The sequence below is a fragment of the Entelurus aequoreus genome, linkage group LG22 (assembly GCF_033978785.1).
Source record: "Entelurus aequoreus isolate RoL-2023_Sb linkage group LG22, RoL_Eaeq_v1.1, whole genome shotgun sequence".
In the NCBI taxonomy this organism is placed as follows: Eukaryota; Metazoa; Chordata; class Actinopteri; order Syngnathiformes; family Syngnathidae; genus Entelurus; species Entelurus aequoreus.
Genome location: NC_084752.1, coordinates 22,192,351 through 22,213,528, shown reverse-complemented (window position 1 = coordinate 22,213,528; position 21,178 = coordinate 22,192,351). Strand labels below are relative to the sequence as shown.

Sequence of the window (21,178 nt, the reverse complement as noted above, 5' to 3'; positions counted from 1 at the left end):
CTGGAAAATGACTAACTTTAAGGCAATTGAAACTGGATAGTAATGGTAACTGTAACTGGATGGTAATAACTGTAACTGGTAAGTAACTAACTGGAAAGTAATTGTTACTTGAAAATAATGGTGACTGGAAAGTAACTAACTGTAAAGTAATTGTAACTGGAAGGTAACTAGATAAAAAAATTACTAACTTTAAGGCAGTTGTAACTGAAAAGTAATGGTAACTATAACTGGAAAGTAACTGTAACTGTAAATTAACTGTAACTAGAAAGTACTTATTACTGGAAATAACTAATTGGAAGGTAACCAACTGAATGTAATCATAACTGAAAGTAACTAACGGGAAGTTAATTGTTCCTGGAAAGTAACTGTAAATTGAAGGGAGTTGTAACTGGAAAGTAATTTGTTTCTTTTAGTTAAAAATACTGTCCAGTTAGGACTGTCAAGTAACTGTAACTAGAAGCGTCCTCCTTGTCTTGCAGTTGGGGTCTTGGCTGGGCTTCACTGTGATGACTCAGTGTCTGCCCGTGGCCTTCTTCACCCTGGTGGGTTTCATCCAGATGACCGTGTGGGCCAAAGGAAAGCATCGCAGCTACCTGAAAGAGTTCCGAGACTACCCTCCGCTCCGATCACCCATCCTGCCCTTTGTGCTGTAACGGACTCTCTTCACGGACGCTCAATCAGCTGCATTTATCTAAGAAATCTCACCTCTGCGCTCAAACTTTAGAATAGCATTCTCCCCCAAATATACACTGGAATCTAAACTGACTGACATGCCCCCAAAACTATTTTTACACTTCATCCTCGTTGGTCATTGCTGAAATTAATGTTTAACACCACACTGGCTTCATTTCCCTTCTTGCCTCTTTGAATTATTTTGCAGATCTCCAGAGCTGTTCAGACTTTTTTGTGCAGTGAAAGAAAACAACTTACAGTGTAGGTTTGATGTCTTTCAATTGTTGTTCAAATTTATTCATCTACATTTGAAACTGTGTGTCTGGAGAACGTAATTTATTAATAAAAAAGGAACCGCTTTTTTTTTTTCTTTCTTTCTTTGGAATATTATAAAACACTTAACTTTGTTTAGTTTTTTTTAATATATGTTATGTGATGTTTGGCTACGGTGTTTTAGGCTCATGCTAAAAACAATAAATGAGAATAATGTCTTTTTTAAGAAATAGTAATAGCAGAATAAAGTCGGGTCATTATTAGTTTAAACATACTTGTGTTAAAAAAAAAATACTAGTTACTTTTGTTAAATAATCCCTAACCAGAGGTGCCTTTTTTTCATCCATTCTCTACTGCTTGTCCCTCTCGAGGTCACGGGGGTGCTAGATCCTATCCCACTTGCAATTGGGAAGGCAGGGTACACCCTGGACAAGTCACCATCTCATTACAGGGCACAAACATTCACACTCACATTCACACACTAGGGTAAATTTAGTGTTGCCAATCAACCTATCCCCAGATGCATGTCTTTACATGTATCTTATTTAGTTCAAGGCTTGGTGCCTTTTCCCCTCAATCCATGACTATTTTGTTAAATATTTGAGCTTCTTATGCAGATGTTGAAGCTTTAGTTATTTTTTTATTTTATTTTGGGGGAATCAAGTGAATGGTACAAGGTTAGTATGTCCATGTTAGCTGGGATAAGCTCCAGCTCACCGCTGACCCTGAACAGAATAAATGAAAAACGGTACTGCTATATGGCCACAAGGGGGCACAACGGATCAACATCTGGCTATTTCAACAATGGACAACTGCAACCTCCAACAAGCAAAGTCTACCAAAGCTTCCTATGCAGCACTGTTTAATGTGAGCAGCATTGGTTATATACATAGAGGAAGGAATTTAAGTGTGTTTATTTATGCAGCTTGAGCCTGGGCCTCAATCCTCTTCTTTCTCAGTTGGAGTCTCCTCTCCCTCTCATACTCCTTCATCCGCATCACATAGCTGGAAACAAACAAAAAAGATCACTAAATATTTTGCTTGGAGGTAAATGTTGCTCCTGGAATATGTTGAGCGTGTCATTAAAACATGTTTTAGTAAAGTTAAACACTAGGGCTGCACAAATCTAATCTTAATCTTGGCTGTCACGACTAAATGAGGGTGATCGTCGGCAATATTCGCAGGCGCCACTCCATAACAATTCAAGCACTTTCACAAGCGCAATGGCAGATAACACCTCTGTGAAGCATCCAGACCATTGTCAATCAATCAATCAATGTTTATTTATATAGCCCTAAATCACAAGTGTCTCAAAGGGCTGTACAAGCCACAACGACATCCTCGGTACAGAGCCCACATACGGGCAAGGAAAACTCACCCCAGTGGGACGTCAATGTGAATGACTATGAGAAACCTTGGAGAGGACCGCATATGCGGGTAATTGTGTGTGAGAATGTGCACCAACAGCATATCACCACGCCAAGCTTCAAATTTAACATTATTAACTAATATTTCCCGAGGTTGCTGCAGTCGATCGCTTCGCTTCACTCCCGTGAAGTGTTGTGTGTGTTTAAAAGCGCACTGCTCTTATAGAAGGCCACTGGTGTGGACAATATTGGAGACAGACACATTAGTCCCATGCCAAAAGCAAAACTTGACACATTTGATGCTAATCTACCTTTTTCTTCTCTTTTCTTCCAAATAAGAATCAATAAGAAAACCATTAAACAACCAAATCGTTAAGCAGAATCGAAAGAATCTTACCAACTCCAATCCATAGCTTTCAGTCAATCTATTTTAATGCTTTTTAATTATGGGTGTTGCGATGAATCCATTTATATTCCTAAATTTTAAGTATATTGATCAATGCTCGGCCAGTTAAGTAATTTTTTTTTTAAAAGGAATCCATCTATTGATTAGATTTAAGAACGTAAGACCTTATATGAAGTTTGACTCCTTCTGGAGGCTACAATACATTATATTACTTTAATTTGTTTTTACATTAAAACTAACCTATTTTTAAGGTTACAGTTACATTAAGGGGAAACCCCTGATAGTATATACAGTTATAATAACAATGCAATTGACCTTTTCAAAACACAAACACATTTATCATTACTGTAGTATTTTTACCATTGCATCTGTAAGGTCTTATATAGGTAAACAAACAAAAATAAAATGGACTCTCAATCTCTGTTAGCAAAAATTGCACTTCCATAAATATTGAACATCTTGAAGTGCAGTTTTTTCCCCAGTTGGAAAAACTCGGTCGGGTGGTTTGTTTTGTTGTCTTTTTGTTGCCAAAGACATCTAGTTCGTCCAGGCTGATAAATCTTGTATCCATTTTGAAAGACGGGCATGAAGAAAAAAAATACACATGTACACAGCAATTTATCGATGTCGGCAAAGTTATCAAGTTCATCGTCAATTATCGTTCAATTAATTGACTTATTGACTACTGGCCCAGGCCTGCAATTGTATGACATTTTTAAATGTCTCTGGACATTGTGTTTAATGCTTTTTAATGCCATTTAAGGCCTTAATCTTGGCAAAATCAATTAAAAAGGAACTGCACTTAAAAAAAACAATGTTGGCTATTGTTTAGTCATTAAGAAAAACATGAAGACGGATGTATTTTTTTAATGAATTCTAACTAAATAATAATAAATGTGATCAAAAGTCTGCTTACAATGGAACCTATCGGAGCTGCTCTATTCTGCCTATTAAGCCCTTAAAACATCCAAACACCTCCATTAAAGTTGTATCTACATGATGTAAGTATATATGGAATGTAGTAACAGGCACATTTGTAATAACATTTAATATTTATGTATTTTGATCATTTTAAGCAGTCATTTCAAAAGCACTTGCTTTTTTTTCTCCAACAACATCACTGATTTCTGCTCACTGCAGACTTTATGAGAGCCAACAAACATAACAACACATCACTTACTGTACAAGGTCTGCTGTCATTGGGATGCTGACTTGGATGTTCATAAATCCCCATTTTTAGACAAAGAATGACTCATAATCCTCGCGAAGAAAAGGGGGTTGGAACCAAGCGTCTTTTTGTGTAATTCTCACAATTTCCGGCTCTAAATTGGCTGTCAAAGTGTAACAACTTGTTGGAATATGTCTTCATCCTTCCACTATTTCAGGTGAGAGGCATGATTAATGATCTACAATAAAGTTTAACGGGCAAGGAAAAAAGGAAGCAGCTAATCAGTCGATCATGTCAACGTCGGCACACAAGCTCGTGATCACGACGCCGCTATGAATAGTTTGTCTGCGTATGCGCTTATAATAACAGAATCAGTAATACTTGGTTAATATTCAAGTCACCAAATGTAAATGGAGTAGTGTTGGTGGTTTTTGGATGCTTTTTATTGGGTTTTATGGGCAGAATAGAGGACATCCCATTGGCTCCGCTGTGAGCGGACTTTTATTCGCAAGTTAGAATGCATAAAAAAAATACATCCGTTGTCATGTTTTTCATAAGGATTGTGAATATTAGGAAAAATTCCCAAAAAGTGCAGTTCCCCTTTAAATGACTTTTAATGTGTTTTAATGACCGGCGGAAACCCTGAGAAAACATTGCCTTATATATTGGCTCAATCCTGTAATCAGTGTTGGCGCTAGGAATTTTTAAAATTTGGTCCCAGGGACCCCATCAAGTCATAAAAATGGGGTCCCACAGTAAATTTTTGGGGTCACACTTTTTTGGAAGCGTTTTGAAAACAAATGATAAATGTATGCATTATCCTGTTATAACTCACATTCTATATTATGTTTTGGAAAAAGGTTGTCATAAACGTAACTTAATTCATTTAAAAAATTGTACAAAAGAAAACACCATTTTGTGCATATGTAAATGTATTCAGCTATAAACATTCATTCACTTTCTTCTTTCCTTCATGGATCCAAACTTTACAGCTGCCGGTATTTTTTTTCTATATTTTTATTTAAGATGTAGGTGTATTTATTTCAGTATAAAAGTGTAAAAAGTTTTTTGCTTCGGTTATGAAATGATGATAATCATATGTCAGGGCATACATGCATATATGTAGATCATCAGTCTTTTAAAAACCGCCACATCTACACTTTCATGGCAAATAATGCCAACAAACTTAGAACTTGGCAAGTTAGTTTCAATGTCATTTAATAGAGTGGCACTCAATGCCTCTAGCATTTCATCTCTGGCTTCATGATGGCCATAAGCTGTGTGTTCCCCTTTAAGAAGGCGGTATGTGAGTGAGGTGTGTAAGTGATTGGGCAAGTTAGGAGAGGGAGCGCTAGCATGTTCAGGAGTGTTAATAGCATGGTGGACGTCCGCTTGGCTTTGTGGTAAACGTAAATAAAGAGTTGTAACACATCGACGGCCTCGTCATTCCGACCAAAGAGCGGAACTTTAGGGACCCACTGCCGGGTCAAGTGGAGGGTGTTACCCCAGACAATATATCGGCCCTGGAGGGAACGTCTCCCCTGTGCTCCTCGACCACAGTGTGGCAGCCGACAAGCTGGATGTGACCTGGTGTTTCTTAGTGCCTGGTGAGGCCGGATCTTTGAAAATCAGTGCGCCCGGTCGTAAAGGTGTACTTTTTCTTAGCCCGTTTACATGGCGTGCAAAACATCTTTCCATCTTCATAAGTGGGCCATTTGCTGAAAAGTGGTTCCTGAAGCCACTTTTCATTGAAGCTTCGCTTCTTGGGTTTATTGCTCGCCATGACCAAAACAATAACACGCTTGAGTCCTAATACCGGAAATGCAGTATTTGTGATCGATAAAACTTTCGGCGAATCAAAATGTAAGAAAGTGTACCGCAAAGTTCATTACTTTGAAGTCGACCAATTAAAACGCAATAAACGGGGACGGAAATTTGACTCTGCAAATATAAACAAAACACTGTTTTGACACGGAGAAGGCAGGGTCGGTAAAAACTATTTCGGACTTCCGAAAATGTGCGTCCTTTCGGATTTTAATGCGTAAAAAGACACAAAAAGTGCGTTAACACCAACAGTGTGTAATTATCATATTAATTTTATATTACACACAAACCCAACTCTAAAAATGTAGAACGATCATAATTGTAACACACACACACACACACACTCAGACACATTTTGTTACGAACTTACTCCTGGTGTTCACAGTAGTCCCAGTCGTGCTTCTCATGCTTGCAGGCGAGGAAGTTGGGCCAGTGGTCCCTCTTGCACTTCATCAGCTTGAGGAGGTGATGAGCACAAAAGTCCCTCTGCTCCAAAGGCAGTTGGGCCAAGTTCATCTGCTCCTGGGTGGCAACCATCTCTGCAACAGGGGACAAATACCCATGACCAGGAGTACTTGTCAAATGAAGACAAAATGGCTTCCTCCGCCATCCCAAAAACATTAGGTTGAATGGAGACTCCAAACTGTTAGTGAGAATGGCGAATAATACAGGGTGTACCCCGCCCACGGCCCTGCATTAGCTCACAAAAGAAACTAATTAAATAGATTAATTGTCTATTGCAGGGTTTTTAAAAAAATTTTGAGCCGAGGCACATTTTTTTAATTGAAAATATCCGGCGGCACACCACCAGCAGAAATAATTAAAAAATTAAACCGTGACTTATTTGGAGTTTGTTGATGTTTTACTGTGCGTAGTGTTGTAGTTCTTGTCTTGCACACCTATTTTGGTGGCTTTTCCTGTTTTGTTGGTATTTTCCTGTAGCAGTTTCATGTCTTCCTTTGAGCGATATTCCCCGCGCCTGCTTTGTTTTAGCAATCAAGACTATTTCAGTTGTTTTTATCCTTCTTTGTGGGGACATTGTTGATTGTCATGTCATGTTCGGATGTACTTTGTGGACACCGTCTTTGCTCCACAGTAAGTCTTTGCTGTCGTCCAGCATTTTGTTTTTTTGTAGCCAGTTCAGTTTTAGTTTCGTACTGCATAACCTTCCCTAAGCTTCAATGCCTTTTCTTAGGGGCACTCACCTTTTGTTTATTATTGGTTTAAGCATTAGATACCTTTTTACCTGCACGCTGCCTCCCGCTGTCGTCTGCATATTGTGATCACGACAAACCATCGCCGTCTCACGTGACGAGTTCCTAACATCTATAAAGCAATTAGCTAACGGCTGCCACCTACTGACATGGAAGAGTATTACACGGTTACTCTGCCGAGCTCTAGACGGCACTGGCACTCAACAACGGCACATTATTTGCAGATTATAATTACTGGTTTGCAAAAAATATTCTTAAACCAAATAGGTGAAATTGCATAATCTCCCTCAGCACACCAAACTTTTTCGGACTCAAAAATAAATGTATTGATCTGTATTGATCCTTATCCTGCAATAGACTCTATTGCAGGATATGGATCAATACTTTTTTTTGCTCAAAAATAAATGTATTGATCTGTATTGATCCTTATCCTGCAATATATATTGCAGGCGGTATAGAGGTTTTGCAGTCACGTGATTTTATCACGTGACTTTGTGTTATGCCGCCACCTTGCCGGTCAACCGGTCAGCTCGTTCCTACGTGTTCGTACAGATTCAGTTTGATTTCTGCGCTACATTTTCACCGATTTCATCCGGATTATGGCTGATTTGCTATCCAATGAAGTAGAGCATTTGGATGAAGAGTCCAAGAAACGTTACCGAGAGAAGTTGAACCTTGTTGGCACAACGGATCTGTACCTTTTACCGAGAAGCATCCTAAAATCACCTGAGCATTTTGCAACAGCCGACCTGCCTGATCTCTCATATCCAGACATTTATAATTACCTCGTCGATTCACCATCTCCGTACACTGGAAAGGACCTTAAGGCATACAAGAGTCTGGATGCCTACAAGTATTTTACAGCAGGTTTTGTGCATGATGGTCTGATATGGCAGATTCCAAACAAGAATCGATTTCTTCTCATAGGCAAGGCAAGGCAACTTTATTTGTATAGCGCTTTTCATACACAAGGCAGACTCAAAGTAAGGAAAAAGCACACACAGAAGAGCCTACTGTTATAGTTTGTCTACATATCTGATATGGAGTGTTCATTGCATATCCTTGTGTAAATCGTAGGTTTCCATCGTTCATGACAAATCGCCGCGATCCATTTATCGCGTTTTTTGATGTTTGCCGAGAATCTATAGAAGCTAAGATTTGGTTTATCGCCTCGTCTATTGCTACATACAACAGCACAGAAGGTTTCCGGCATTTCCAAGCTCAAATAGCAGCAGATCTAACAAGAAAGCGTGTGTGAGTCGTTGACCGGCACTGAACTGGTGGCCGGCAAGATGGCCGCCAAGCTAATGGGCGTGGCTGATGACGTCAGCTGCAAAGCCTCTATAGCTCAGTTGGTAGAGCGTCCGTGCCAGCAACTTCAGGGTTCCAGGTTCATCCTAGTTACTGCTGTTGTGTCCTTGGGCAAGACACTTTACCCACCTGCTCCCAGTGCCACCCACACTGCTTTAAATGTAACTTAGATATTGGGTTTCACTATGTAAAGCGCTTTGAGTCACTCCAGAAAAGCGCTATATAAATACAATTCACTTCAATAGACTTTATTGCAGGATAAAGATCAATACATTTATTTTTGAGAAAAAAAGTATAACCCTAGTTTAACTTTACTCCTAGTTTGAAAATAATAAATTAATCAATGTAGCAATATGAACACAATAACAAAAAAAACGATACTGGTGAAAATAAACAGAAAAATATTAATGGCGAAGTTGGTAGAGTGGCCGTGCCAGCAATCGGAGGGTTGCTGGTTACTGGGGTTCAAGCCCCACCTTCTACCATCCTAGTCACGTCCGTTGTGTCCTTGGGCAAGACACTTCACCCTTGCTCCTGATGGGTGCTGGTTAGCGCCTTGCATGGCAGCTTCTGCCATCAGTGTGTGAATGTGGAAATACTGTCAAAGCGCTTTGAGTACCTTGAAGGTAGAAAAGCGCTATACAAGTATAACCCATTTATCATTTAATTTATCACGTTGGTATTGATACTAGTATTAAGATCACACCTCAATGATAAGAATGGCACTGAATGGTTGACACAATAATATACCAAAACAACAAATTAAGGATAAAGCAAGTTTTTTAACCCAGTAAAAACACAAAAGCAGCTACATTTACTTTACCCACCTGCTCCAAGTGCCACCCACACTGGTTTAAATGTAAATTAGATATTGGGTTTCACTATGTAAAGCGCTTTGAGTCACTAGAGAAAAGCGCTATATAAATATAATTCACTTCACTTCACTACATTATGTGTGACACATACATTACATAAATGGGTTAATACGAGGTCGCTCAGTTAACGCGTTATTACATGCTAACTTGCTAATATATCTGCGTTATATTGAAGCTGCAGTAAAACATTTAAGGCTGCAATGAGCCGACATCTTGTCACAAACCTCGCTCTTTCCTCTCTGCGAACCCAAACTGGGGGTCGAACTCGAATTTCCTGGCCGGGTCAGGTTCGGTGTCCGTCTCGGTGACATACCGCCTAACCAGGTGAGCTCCCATGGTAACGACGCCGTATGTGGAGTAGACGCCGAAAGACTTTAATGGGGTTGTCTTGTGCTCAACGGCCGGCTAATATTGACAATATTCTTTAACAATCTTCCTTACGGTCACCTACACCAGCACCTTGCCTCCACTTCCGCTTCCACCGGAAATAAACAGCGGCGAGCTTGTGTACTTCAGAAATGTCCTCCCCAGAAAGAAAATGAAGTTCCGCTAGTACACGTTTTAATTAATTGTTTGATTCTTCTTTTCTGATATTTCTATTATTAATTTGACGCTGTGTAACTCATAAAACGTAGTAATATATTGCTTTGAGCACTTGTTTTGCCTCCTTTTACTGCATTTTTTACATGGATAAGGTCTAATTCTATACAATTTCCCACTTCACACAAAAACAAGCGACATAACAAATAATATGTGTCAGGAAGCCTTTGTTTAAGGCAGTGTTTTTCAACCTTTTTGGAGCCAAGGCATATTTTTTTCATTGAAAAAATTCGGAGGCACACCACAAGCAGAAATCATTAAAAAATGAAACTCCGCAGCCAATATTGACAATAAAAAGTGGATATGACTTGTCTCAAAGTAGATGTACTGTCATGACCTGTCACATCACGCTGTGACTTATTTGGAATTTTTGGGTGTTTTCCTGTGTGTAGTGTTTTAATTTTTGTCTTGCGCTCCTATTTTGGTGGCTTTTTCTCTTTATTTGGTATTTTCCTGTAGCAGTTTCATGTCTTCCTTTGAGCGATATTTCCCGCAACTACTTTGTTTTAGCACTCAAGAATATTTCAGTTGTTTTTATCCTTCTTTGTGGAGACATTGTTGATTGTCATGTGGGCTCTGTACCGAGGATGTCGTTGTGGCTTGTGCAGCCCTTTGAGACACTTGTGATTTAGGGCTATATAAATAAACATTGATTGATTGATTGATTGATTGATGTTCGGATGTACTTTGTGGACGCCGTCTGCTGCTCCCACACGCTGTAAGTCTTTGCTGTTGTCCAGCATTCTGTTTTTGTTTACCTTGTAGCCAGTTCAGTTTTAGTCTCGTTCTGCATAGCCTTCCCTAAGCTCCAATGCTTTTTCTTGGGGGCACTCACCTTTTGTTTATTTTTGGTTTAAACATTGGATACCGTTTTACCTGCACACTGCCTCCAGCTGTTTCCGACATCTACAAAGCAATTAGCAACCGGCTGCCACCTACTGATACGGAAGAGTATTACATGGTTACTCTGCCGAGCTCTAGACAGCACCGACACTCAACAACACATCATTTGCAGACTGTAATTACTGGTTTGCAAAAAATATTTTTAACCCAAATAGGTGAAATGACATAATCTCCCATGGCACACCAGACTGTATCTCACGGTACACTTGTGAAAAACACTGACTTATGGCATTGTCCAAACTTTAGACCGAATTTCTATATACATAACCCAAGACTGTGCGACTCGGCCCTCACCTCTCCTCCACCCGCAAGTTGAATACCGGCTCCCCACAGGGCTGTGTGCTGAGCCCTCTTCCGTACTGACTCTACACCTACGACTGCAGTCCGACCCACAACAACAACCTCATAGTGAAGTTCGCGGACGACACTATGGTGGTCGGACTCATCTCAAAGGGGGACGAGGGAGCCTACGGAGAGGAGGTCCGGAAGTTGTCAGACTGGTGCTCAGAGAACAACCTTGCTCTGAACACCAAGAAAACCAAGGGGATTGTCGTCGACTTCAGGAAACAAAGCACTGAACTAGCCCCCTACCCTCTACATCAAGGGTAAGTGTGTGGAGAGGGTCCACACCCTCCGGTCTCTTGGCGTTTTTATCTCTGACAACACCTCCTGGTCAGATCACACTACTGCTATCACTAAGAAGGCTCAGCAGCGGCTGCATTTCCTGAGAGTCCTCAAGAAGTACAACCTGGACTCCAACCTGCTGCTGACCTTCTACCGCTCATCCATTGAGAGCCTGCTGACATACTGCATCACAGCATGGTACGGCAGCTGCACCGCTGCAGACAGGGAGAGGCTCCAGAGATCTCCCCTCCCTGACAGACATTTACACCTCCCGCTGCCTCAGCACAGCTACCAACATTATCAAGGGCAGCTCCCACCCTGGCTTTGACCTGTTTGACCTGCTGCCCTCAGGAAGGCGCTACAGGGTCATCAGGTCTAAGACAAACAGACTCAAGAACAGTTTTTTCCCTAAAGCCAAAACCACGGTGAACTCTCATAGTCACTGATTTTATAGTTTAGCACCTCTCTGTGTGCAATTTTTACTTCCCACCCACAGTCTTAATGCATTTGTATATATGTATATAGTATAATATTTAGACAACACATTCAGAACATTCGTTCTCAGGACTGGACTGTGCACCTTACCTCCTTTTGCACTATTTTTCTTTTTCTTTCCTTCCTATGTTTTGCATATTTGTAGACTGTCGCACTGATACTGGAGTTACTTTTAATCTCATTGTATCTGTGTATAGTGACAATAAAAGGCATTCTATTCTATTCTATTCGGTTCAAAACCAGTGAAGTTGGCATGTTGTGTAAATCGTAAATAAAAACAGAATACATTGATTTGCAAATCCTTTTCACCTAAATTCAATTGAATAGACTGCAAAGACAAGATACTTAACGTTCAAACTGGAAAGCGTTGTTATTACGGACAGCGTAATATTATGATATTACGGACCGTGGATGGCGAAATCCCTAAATTCCTTGCAATAGCTCGTTGAGAAATGTTTTTCTTAAACTGTTCAACAATTTGCTCACGCATTTGTTCACAAAGTGGTGACCCTCGCCCCATCCTTGTTTGTGAATGACTGAGCATTTCATGGGAGCTGCTTTTATACCCAATCATGGCACCCACCTGTTCCCAATTAGCCTGTTCACCTGTGGGATGTTCCGAATAAGTGTTTGATGAGCATTCCTCTACTTTCTCAGTCTTTTTTTGTCACTTGTGCCAGCTTTTTTTTTTTAAACATGTTGCAGGCATCAAATACCAAATGAGCTAATATTTGCAAAAAACAACAACAAAGTTTTACAGTTCGAACGTTAAATATCTTGTATTTGCAGTCTATTCAATTGAATATGGGTTGAAAAGGATTTGCAAATCATTGTATTCTGTTTTTATTTACCATTTACACAACGTGACAACTTCACTGGTTTTGGGGTTTTGTACAATCTTTGGTCATGCACAGTCTGCTACAACTCCAACACTGGAACGCAATGAAGTCCACTTTTGCTTTAAAAAATATCCGATCCGAAATGTGCTGTCAACATAACGTTAATATTAAATCATACTGATGTAACTAATGTTGCTTTCACCAGAATTAAATTGATGTGAAACGGTGTGGGTATAATGCTGACGTCGTGTCAGTCAGGTGTCGCCCTAAATGCAGAACACGCGCTGGGGCTTCGTGATTGGTGGGGGTGGGGGGTAATTTTGCGTGAAGAAACACATTAAAATGTAAATTATTGAATGACAAGGCGCTTCATACAGTATTTTACCCCAAACGTATTCCTCTGTCACTGATTAAAATATGAAGGTAAATTTTCCTCCATCAGTTCCGGTGGCTCTGTGGTGGACGTCATTGGTAATTGCAGCGCAAAGCATAATATTTTGGTTTCGAACCCTTATCATGGTGGAAAAATGTGTTATGTTTTAATGATGTGTATTTCTGGACTCGTCATCCTCGTCCAGGCAGAAGGGCGACACGGCAGTGCGGCAGGATCAAAAGAGACGTCGGAGACGCTTTACTGAATCAAAAGTTGCTTTATTACAAGCGAGAGTCATTATTCAGGGCCTGGAGGAGAAAGTCAAAAAGATATGTCTCTCCTAACTTGGAGAAGCCAAACCATCAGTTTTATATTCCTCCTTCCTGTCTCTGTCTGGGTGTGTGCTAAGTCAGGAGAGTACAACCATGTAAGGAGATGTTTGTGTGTAAGTGACTGGGAAGACAACAGATGTATACAATAACTTGTAGGTTGACTTTAAGATAAGCATGGAATCTCTCCTCCAGGATAGCGCTATCACTTTTGCATTCCGAAGCCTGGTTTTATTGCTTCTTCTCGTGAGAGAGCTAATTCCAGTCCACATGCGAATGTCCAACTAAGGCTCCTTATTTCATTATGGACTCAACCAATATTTACTTAAACCTGGTGGTTCGCTTTCTCCAAGTTGAATATAAACAATCACCATATGTTGAACATAGTATGAGTTGATTAATTCACTTCAATGTTTAATATGCTAACTTCAGGACGTTTACAAAAACGTGGACTGTTACAAATTCATGCTGATGATCAAATATGTTGAGTGATAGCTATAGCTCAATTAAAGCTTTTGTTATTCTGCGTTGTGTTTTTTGTAATGATAAACAGTAGAATTGAGTGATGTTATGGACACCGTTTACTTCCTGATGTGGAATGGAATGTGCACAGCTCGCTGTACATATCCTACCAAGTCAGACCTACACCGTTTCAATGTCCATTTCTCTGATGATGCAATTGTTGATGACTGAAGTGCTGATATCACCCCCCCCCCCCCCCCCCCCAACATCCCACCTCCCGGATTGTAAATAATGTAAATAATGTAATGAATATACTCTGATGATTAACTTGTGTGATGACTGTATTATGCTGATAGTATACAGTATATTTGTATCATGAATTGATTTACTTGGACCCCGACTTAAACAAGTTGAAAAACTTATTCCGGTGTTACCATTTAGTGGTCAATTGTACGGAATATGTACTGTACTGTGCAATCTACTAATACAAGTTTCAATCAATCAATCAAGCACCAGTCAACACACTCGATCATGGCAGTATTGAACTGGCGTATTTTATAATATATTTTAAATATTACATGAACATTTACCTGATGTGGAATGGAATGTGCACCGGCGAGGCCCTTTACAACACACTATGAAAAATAGTACATGTTAGTATCCAAGCTAATTGACTATTTATTTGAATTTGAGCAGCGCCTCCCTACTCACCTTGATTATAGCAGTAGTGAACTGAGAGCTGTAATGCCAGTCCTGCCTATTTATAGCCCGGGGGCGCTATTGAGCACTCACATAAACCCTAGTTGGAACAAGTGGAATCAAATCAAACAAGTGGTCTCCTTAGGCGCATCCTCGCTCATCCATGCGGACTGGACACTGGCCGAAAGTTAGTGGGCGGCAGAGGGTGGAGTCGGTTCTCTTGGTTGCTTTGTTGGGTCTGCTCCTGTCTCTGGCCATGCTCCCCCCACCCCAGCAGACGATGGCGTGGAACACCGCAGAAGCCACCACAAGTGTATATGGGTGTTGAAATTTATGTTTTTGTTTGGTTGCTTGTCTATGCATGGTGCAATCGTGTGTGCACAATATATATATTATTGGTTAATTATTTTTTGTTGTTTTACTTTTGTAGCTGTATGTAGAAAAGGCACTGCTGGAGTGGCATCTGGTTGCATCAGCTCTGCTCTTTTAATGTCTTTACACAAATGTTTGTGTGCTATGGCTATGCGTTTTTTTTTCTTAGGCCTCAATTTTGGACCGCAGGCTTAGACTGAATTTTTTTTTTTTTTTACACCACCTTAACAGTCATGAACAGTATTTAAAACAATTCGGACAAATTCATGAATAGAAGTGGAACACTTGAAAAGAAACAATATGGATACAGAACCAACATCTCAATATTGATGGCATTAATGGAAATAATAAGACATTACTAATGCAAACAGTGGTAAACAGTGTTTAGGGCAGGGTTTTTCAACCACTAATATACTGTGAGATATTGTTTGGTGTGCCGTGGGAAATTTTATAATTTTACCTAATTGGTCAAAAAAACATTTTTTTCAAACCATAATTATAATTTGCAAATAATGTGCCGTTGTAGAGTGTCTGTGCTGTCTAGAGCAGTGTTTTTCAACCACCGTGCCGCGGCCGTGAGATACAGTCTGGTGTGCCGTCGGAGATGATCTATTTTCACCTATTTGGGTTAAAAATATTTTTTGCCAACCAGTAATTATAGTCTGCAAATGATGTGTTGTTGAGTGTCGGTGCTGTCTAGAGCTCGGTAGAGTAACCGTGTAATACTCTTCCATATCAGTAGGTGGCAGCCGGTAGCTAATTGCTTCGTAGATGTCGGGAACAGCGGGAGGCAGGGTGCAGGTAAAAAGGTGTCTAATGCTTAAACCAAAAATAAACAAAAGGTGAGTGCCCCTAAGAAAAGGCATAGAAGCTTAGGGAGGTTATGCAGAACGAAACTGAAACTGAACTGGCTACAAAGTAAACAAAAACAGAATGCTGGACGACAGCAAAGACTTACTGTGGAGCAAAGACGGCGTCCACAGAGTACATCGGAAAATGACATGACAATCAACAATGTCCCCACAAAGAAGGATAATAACAACTGAAATATTCTTGATTACTAAAACAAAGCAGATGCGGGAAATATCGCTCAAAGGAAGACATGAAACTGCTACAGGAAAATACCAAAGCCACCAAAATAGGAGCGCAAGACAAGAACTAAAACACTACACACAGGAAAACAGCAACAAACTCCAAATAAGTCCCAGCGTGATGTGACAGGTGGTGACAGTACACCTACTTTGAGACAAGAGCTGTATTGATGCATGCTTGGTTATGGTTTAAAGTCATATCCAACAATTGCGACAACAACTTTTTACTGTCAACTGAGTTTCGTTTTTTTAATGATTTCTGCTGATGGTGTGCCTTCGCATTTTATCAACGCAAAAAATGTGCCTTGGCTCAAAAAAGGTTGAAAAACTCTGGTTTAGGGATTTAACAAAAAACATTTGACACAATTAATCACAATATCTGAATTAACAAATTGAAATATAGCATCAGAGGGGAGCTCTTGAACTGGGTAAGAAGCTACTTAAAAAAAGCAATATGGGAAGCTAGGCGAACACATGTCTATGAACGCTAAATATATCCTGCGGAGTACCTGTTACGTATGGCGGCAGAAGGTATAACTCAATAACACTTTATTGAGTATTGATTATGCGGTGGAGTGCGAATGCTACTATGTGTGTGTCAAGCGTTAGCAATGAAATGTTACCAGGAGCGAGCGTGTTAGATGGGAGTCAGGAAGTCCAATAGGGCGAGGCTGGTGGAAGGTCCGTAAAACAGGCAGGAGCTGCGGGGCTGGAGAGAGGCGTTAGAGTCCGTGTCCAAGCGAAGATCGAGGATCCAGGGAGGCAGTCAAAATCCAGGGGGGGGAGTCCAGGAAAGCGAGGCGCACAGCTCGAACCGAGGATGCGGAAGGAATATGGGATCAGAGAACTACGTTCCAGCACTGGATCTCAGGACACGCTGGCTCTTACACTGATCGTCTACAGCCGTGCAGGGGCCCGGCTGTAGCGCGTAGGGGCGTGTCCAGCGGGGCCCTCAGCGGCACTCGCAGAGGAATGAACGGTGGTATGCGCAGGGATCGATACTGGGACCAAAATTGTTGAATCTTTGTATAAAAATTTGTAAAGTTACAAAAGACTTAAAGTTAGTATTATTTGCAGACGACACGACTGTGTTTTGTTTAGGTGTTAGAATAATTATGTATATATTATCACACTAACTTTAGTATGCTTAAAGTCTGTTGCTTTAGTTATTAGCTATTGTGCTCAAGTTAGACTTTTCTATTTGTGCAAGGACAAAAACTTATTGTCTGAGAGGTGGCCTCAGCCGCAGATGTTGTCTTTGTTTTAGCCCGCTAACAACCAAGGACTTCAAGGACCTCAACGAAGATAGGATGACAGCATGCAGACGAAGCAGAGACAACAAGGATCTCAATGCAGATAAGATGACAGCACGCAGACGAAGCGGCGACAAGGCGAAATCACAAGGCCCCAGCACAGTCCGTCACGTATTGTGCGTCCTGCACCTGCTTTGCATAATATATGTGACCACTCCTTTTAGAGGCGGTCTCAGTGATGTTGACTGTGGAACTCCTGAATAAAAAGAAGGACGCGGGAGCTGGGCCTTAGAGCGTAGGGCGAGCGTAGGGCGAGACTGTGACTAAGTGTGCAGCTCCATGCGTTCGCCTCATGAGCTAAATTGAACTCTGTCTCTGCATGATTCTTTGCTTCTTGTCTGACTAATAGATGTCATCAGTGTTTGAACCTGACATTAGGAGAAAACGCACAAAAGATAAAACAAACAAAAACTGAAGAAATTAATCAATTAAGGAGATGGTTTGACAAAAACAGACTATCCTTAAATCTCAGTAAAGCCAAAATAATGATATTCGGTAACAGTAGAAGAGAAAGTCGTACAAATAGACGGAGTTGACAGGGTGAAATAAATCAGATTTCCGGGTGCAATAATAAGTGATAAAATGAACTCGAAATCTCGTATAAAAATATACAACATAAAGTGGCAAGAAATGTTTCTAAAATGAATAAAGAAAAATATGTACTGGACCAAAAATCACTCCACATTCTCTACTGCTCGCTAGTGTTACCATATCTGAGTTATTGTGTAGAAATATGGGGAAACAACTACAAAAGTACACTAGTTCATTCACTAACCACGTTACAAAAAAAAGATCAATTAGAATACATAATGCTGGCTATCAAGAACATTCAAACCCTTTATTTATTGAACCACAAATATTGAAATTCAAAGATTTGGTGCATTTGCAAAGAGCTAAAATGATGTACAAAGCAAACTATAACCTGCTACCCAAGAATGTACAATTCTTCTCAAAAAGGAGAATTATAACCTTATATTTTTAAAACATGTGTATGCACGTACAACACTTGAAACCTTTACCATATGAGTGTGTGGAATTAAATTATGGAATAGATTAAGTAAAGATGTCAAACAAAGTACTAATATGATCCGGTTTAAACAATTGTTCAAACTCCCAAGTGTTTACAAAGTATAAAAAATAACTCTGAGAAACATTTTTTCAAATAAAATTATTTTAATAATCTCATGTGATTTTCAATTTATTTAAGTGTTTATTGAGAACTTTATCTGTGGAGTAAATTGTGTATAAATGGAAAACATGAAGTAAGTAAATGCTATATAATGGAAAAGGTGTAGGATACAATAAGATCTGCTTCTTCCTATACTACTTTTTGAACATGTAATGAGAAACTGTTGTATCATATAGTAACTATGGACACACACACTCAGGAGACACGTCTTCGTTCTTTTATTCATGTTTTATTACTAAATGTTAGCAAATCACAACAGAGAGGTCAGAGTCTGACTGTGCGCCCTCAACATGAGAATCAAACAGGCACGCTCTGGATGACAAGGTTGCCGCGACTTTAAGAGAACAGTGCGATGAGAGAGAGAGGTAGCGATGCTGAATGTGGTGTTGGAGCACATACGTCACAAAACGTCAAGTATAAACACACTTTGTGTCAAACTGTACAACCTGGACTCTTTGTTGCTGGGAGAATCAATGTTACATGTTACATTGACAACTAGTTGGGAAGAGAAGATTAGATATATTTACATTTTTTTTCTCTGTTAACACTCGCTCGTGTGTCTATTTACAACAATATGAACACTTGTATTTTAGAGGTTTAACTCACAAAAAAAATGTTTGTGTGAGGAAAATATGATCTTATCATTTTTTAATTGTTCTCATTGCAGTTTAAAACTACAATAGAAACAATCTAAAATGAGCATTATTATTTATGTAAAGGCAGAATGCTCTTGTATATATATATATATATTCAGGTCTTTTTAAGTGTCCCTAGTATTTTGAATGGTTAATCTTATGTTTAAAGGAGAAATGCCCTTTTTTTTGGGTAATTTTGCCTATCATTCACAATCATTACGTTAAACAAGAACACATAAGTTTCTATAAAAAAAAAAAAAAGCATTTTACTTCGTAATATATGGCAAGTATGAGGTGGCTAACAATGCGGGGAGTCATCTATTACGCTCATAAAAAAAATAAAAAAAACGTCAGCCATACTCCATTTACATGGTGTGACTTGAATATTAACAAAGCATTAGCGACAGTGTTAATATAATGCTAACGCCGAGGAACTACTTTTAGCTGCGCAGGTAACTAGTTTATGCATCTATTGACATACTGAGTCGGTGAGCTGCTGCATCGCCTCTGAATTGGTAAAAGTTAATTCTAGATTATAATTCACCACGCTCCCCTTTTTTTTTAACCTGCATCAGGTAAATTTTTTGTCTACTTTATACCTTTTCTTTTCACCCTTTTTTTGTGCCCTTGGGTGCATTACCCTTTCCAACCTTACCCTTACCATCATTTGTAACTGAGCAATTTCCCTTGTTGATCATTAAAGTTTGTGTAAGTCTAAGTCTAAGTCATAGTCTAAGTCTAATGAAGATTACGATTAATTATTTATCTAAACGGAAACAAAAAAACATCCCATCAGTCTGCATCCCAGTGAGAGCAAGCATTGTACAGTAAGTGATTGTTTTACTATGTCCGTAATTTGTATTTCTTGTTTATGTACTTGCTGGATCTGCTTATCGCTCAGCTTTTAAAACTTGTAGGTCATCCTCCTTACATTCAGGCTCAAAAATATAAGGTTCTGAATCATCGTTTGTCCCAAAGTAGTGGTTGTGGTCTCATAAAAGGCTGCCATGAGTAGTAGTGTTGTTGTTGAAAGAAATAGCAAACGTTGTGAATGCTTAAAATGAGCAAAATATGTAACTATTACATGTTATTATAATAGTGCCTGTTACTACATTACATATATACCTAGATTGTATATAAAACAATGTTGGAGATTTTTTGGGGTGCTTTTTAGAACGCTTTATAGGCCAAATAGAGCAAAACCCATTACTTCTGTTGTTAACCACCTCGTACATGCTTTATACTACACATTAAAATGCATTAAAAAAACGAAAAAACGTGTGTTTAAGGTTTGGGAATGATGGACGCACTTCCAAAAAAGGGCAGTTCCCCTTTAAACATAAGATTAACCATTTGTAATATTAGGGACACTTAAAAAGACCTAAATAGATCATATATACAAGAGCATTCTGCCTTTACAAAGATAATAATGCTCATTTTTGATTGTTTCTATTGCAGTTTGAAACTACAATCTGCCAGTTAATCACACACCCAAGGGAACCCATTTACCCATCTTTTGTAGCTAAACAAAGTAAGCGACACATATAAGCATCTGTTTTGGGTGGAAACTGACATGGGTCCTAGAGTCAGGGCATGCTTTGTAAATCGACACTACCTGGTGCTGCCTGTTCGTATTTCAGCGCCGCTTTTCAGCACTCACACACAATTTTTTTCCCGAAATTGCATATTCAAGTTAAAAAATCCACGTGCCCTTATATGGGCAACATGAACGGGCCCAGTGAATGGGCGCTTGCATTGCAGCAGGCCCATAAAGTCGTCTAAATGAATGTGTTACATGAATTAATTTGTCATCATTACTAATCTGACTAAAAATGAGTAAATTAACCCATCTCTAGAACATCTCTGGCAAGGCAGTTTGTCCAAGGAGTGTTCGTGCAGTTGATGCGGTAGTGACAGGCTGCACAAGTCAATATGGAAGACGCCAAACAGTGTGGAAGTACTCTCCTTGGAAAGTTTGAGTAGCGAAAAAAAAAAAAAAAAACACGACAAAAACAGACGAGCGACACTCTGCAAGAAGGCGTTTTCTTTTCACCGAAGCAATTCCATCGTAAAAGAGCACATCAATAACACAAAACGAGTAACAGGTCCACATTGATATGCATAATTTGTTTATAAAAACAGAC

At 39.6% G+C, this 21,178-nt stretch overlaps 2 protein-coding genes across 3 annotated transcripts in view; one reads left to right on the top strand and one right to left on the bottom strand.

The window, feature by feature from the left end:
- Positions 1-1,031, top strand: part of tecrb (trans-2,3-enoyl-CoA reductase b) — a 28,055-nt gene extending 27,024 nt beyond the window's left edge. For both annotated transcript variants that reach the window (XM_062033036.1, XM_062033035.1), the window contains one exon: positions 480-1,031. In XM_062033036.1, coding sequence (XP_061889020.1) covers positions 480-653 — 174 coding nt within the window. In that variant the 3' untranslated portion in view covers positions 654-1,031. The remainder of the gene's footprint in view (positions 1-479) is intronic.
- Positions 1,032-1,790: 759 nt separating this feature from the next.
- ndufb7 (NADH:ubiquinone oxidoreductase subunit B7) lies at positions 1,791-9,617 on the bottom strand. The gene is made up of 3 exons (XM_062033038.1): positions 9,335-9,617; positions 6,081-6,249; positions 1,791-1,950 (listed from the first exon to the last, which is right to left on the bottom strand). The coding sequence occupies exons 1-3, from the start codon at positions 9,444-9,446 to the stop codon at positions 1,863-1,865; spliced, it is 369 nt and encodes a 122-aa protein (XP_061889022.1). The 5' UTR covers positions 9,447-9,617; the 3' UTR covers positions 1,791-1,862.
- Positions 9,618-21,178: the final 11,561 nt, after the last annotated feature.

What these genes read in the sequence shown, in the direction of transcription:
- ndufb7 (XM_062033038.1), bottom strand. Translation starts at nt 9,446, where the DNA reads ATGGGAGCTCACCTGGTTAGGCGGTATGTCACCGAGACGGACACCGAA. An exon ending in CGCAGAGAGGAAAGAGCGAG is followed by an intron (nt 6,250 to 9,334) that starts GTTTGTGACAAG and finishes CCCCTGTTGCAG; the next exon opens with AGATGGTTGCCACCCAGGAG. An exon ending in GACTACTGTGAACACCAGGA is followed by an intron (nt 1,951 to 6,080) that starts GTAAGTTCGTAA and finishes GTTTGTTTCCAG; the next exon opens with CTATGTGATGCGGATGAAGG.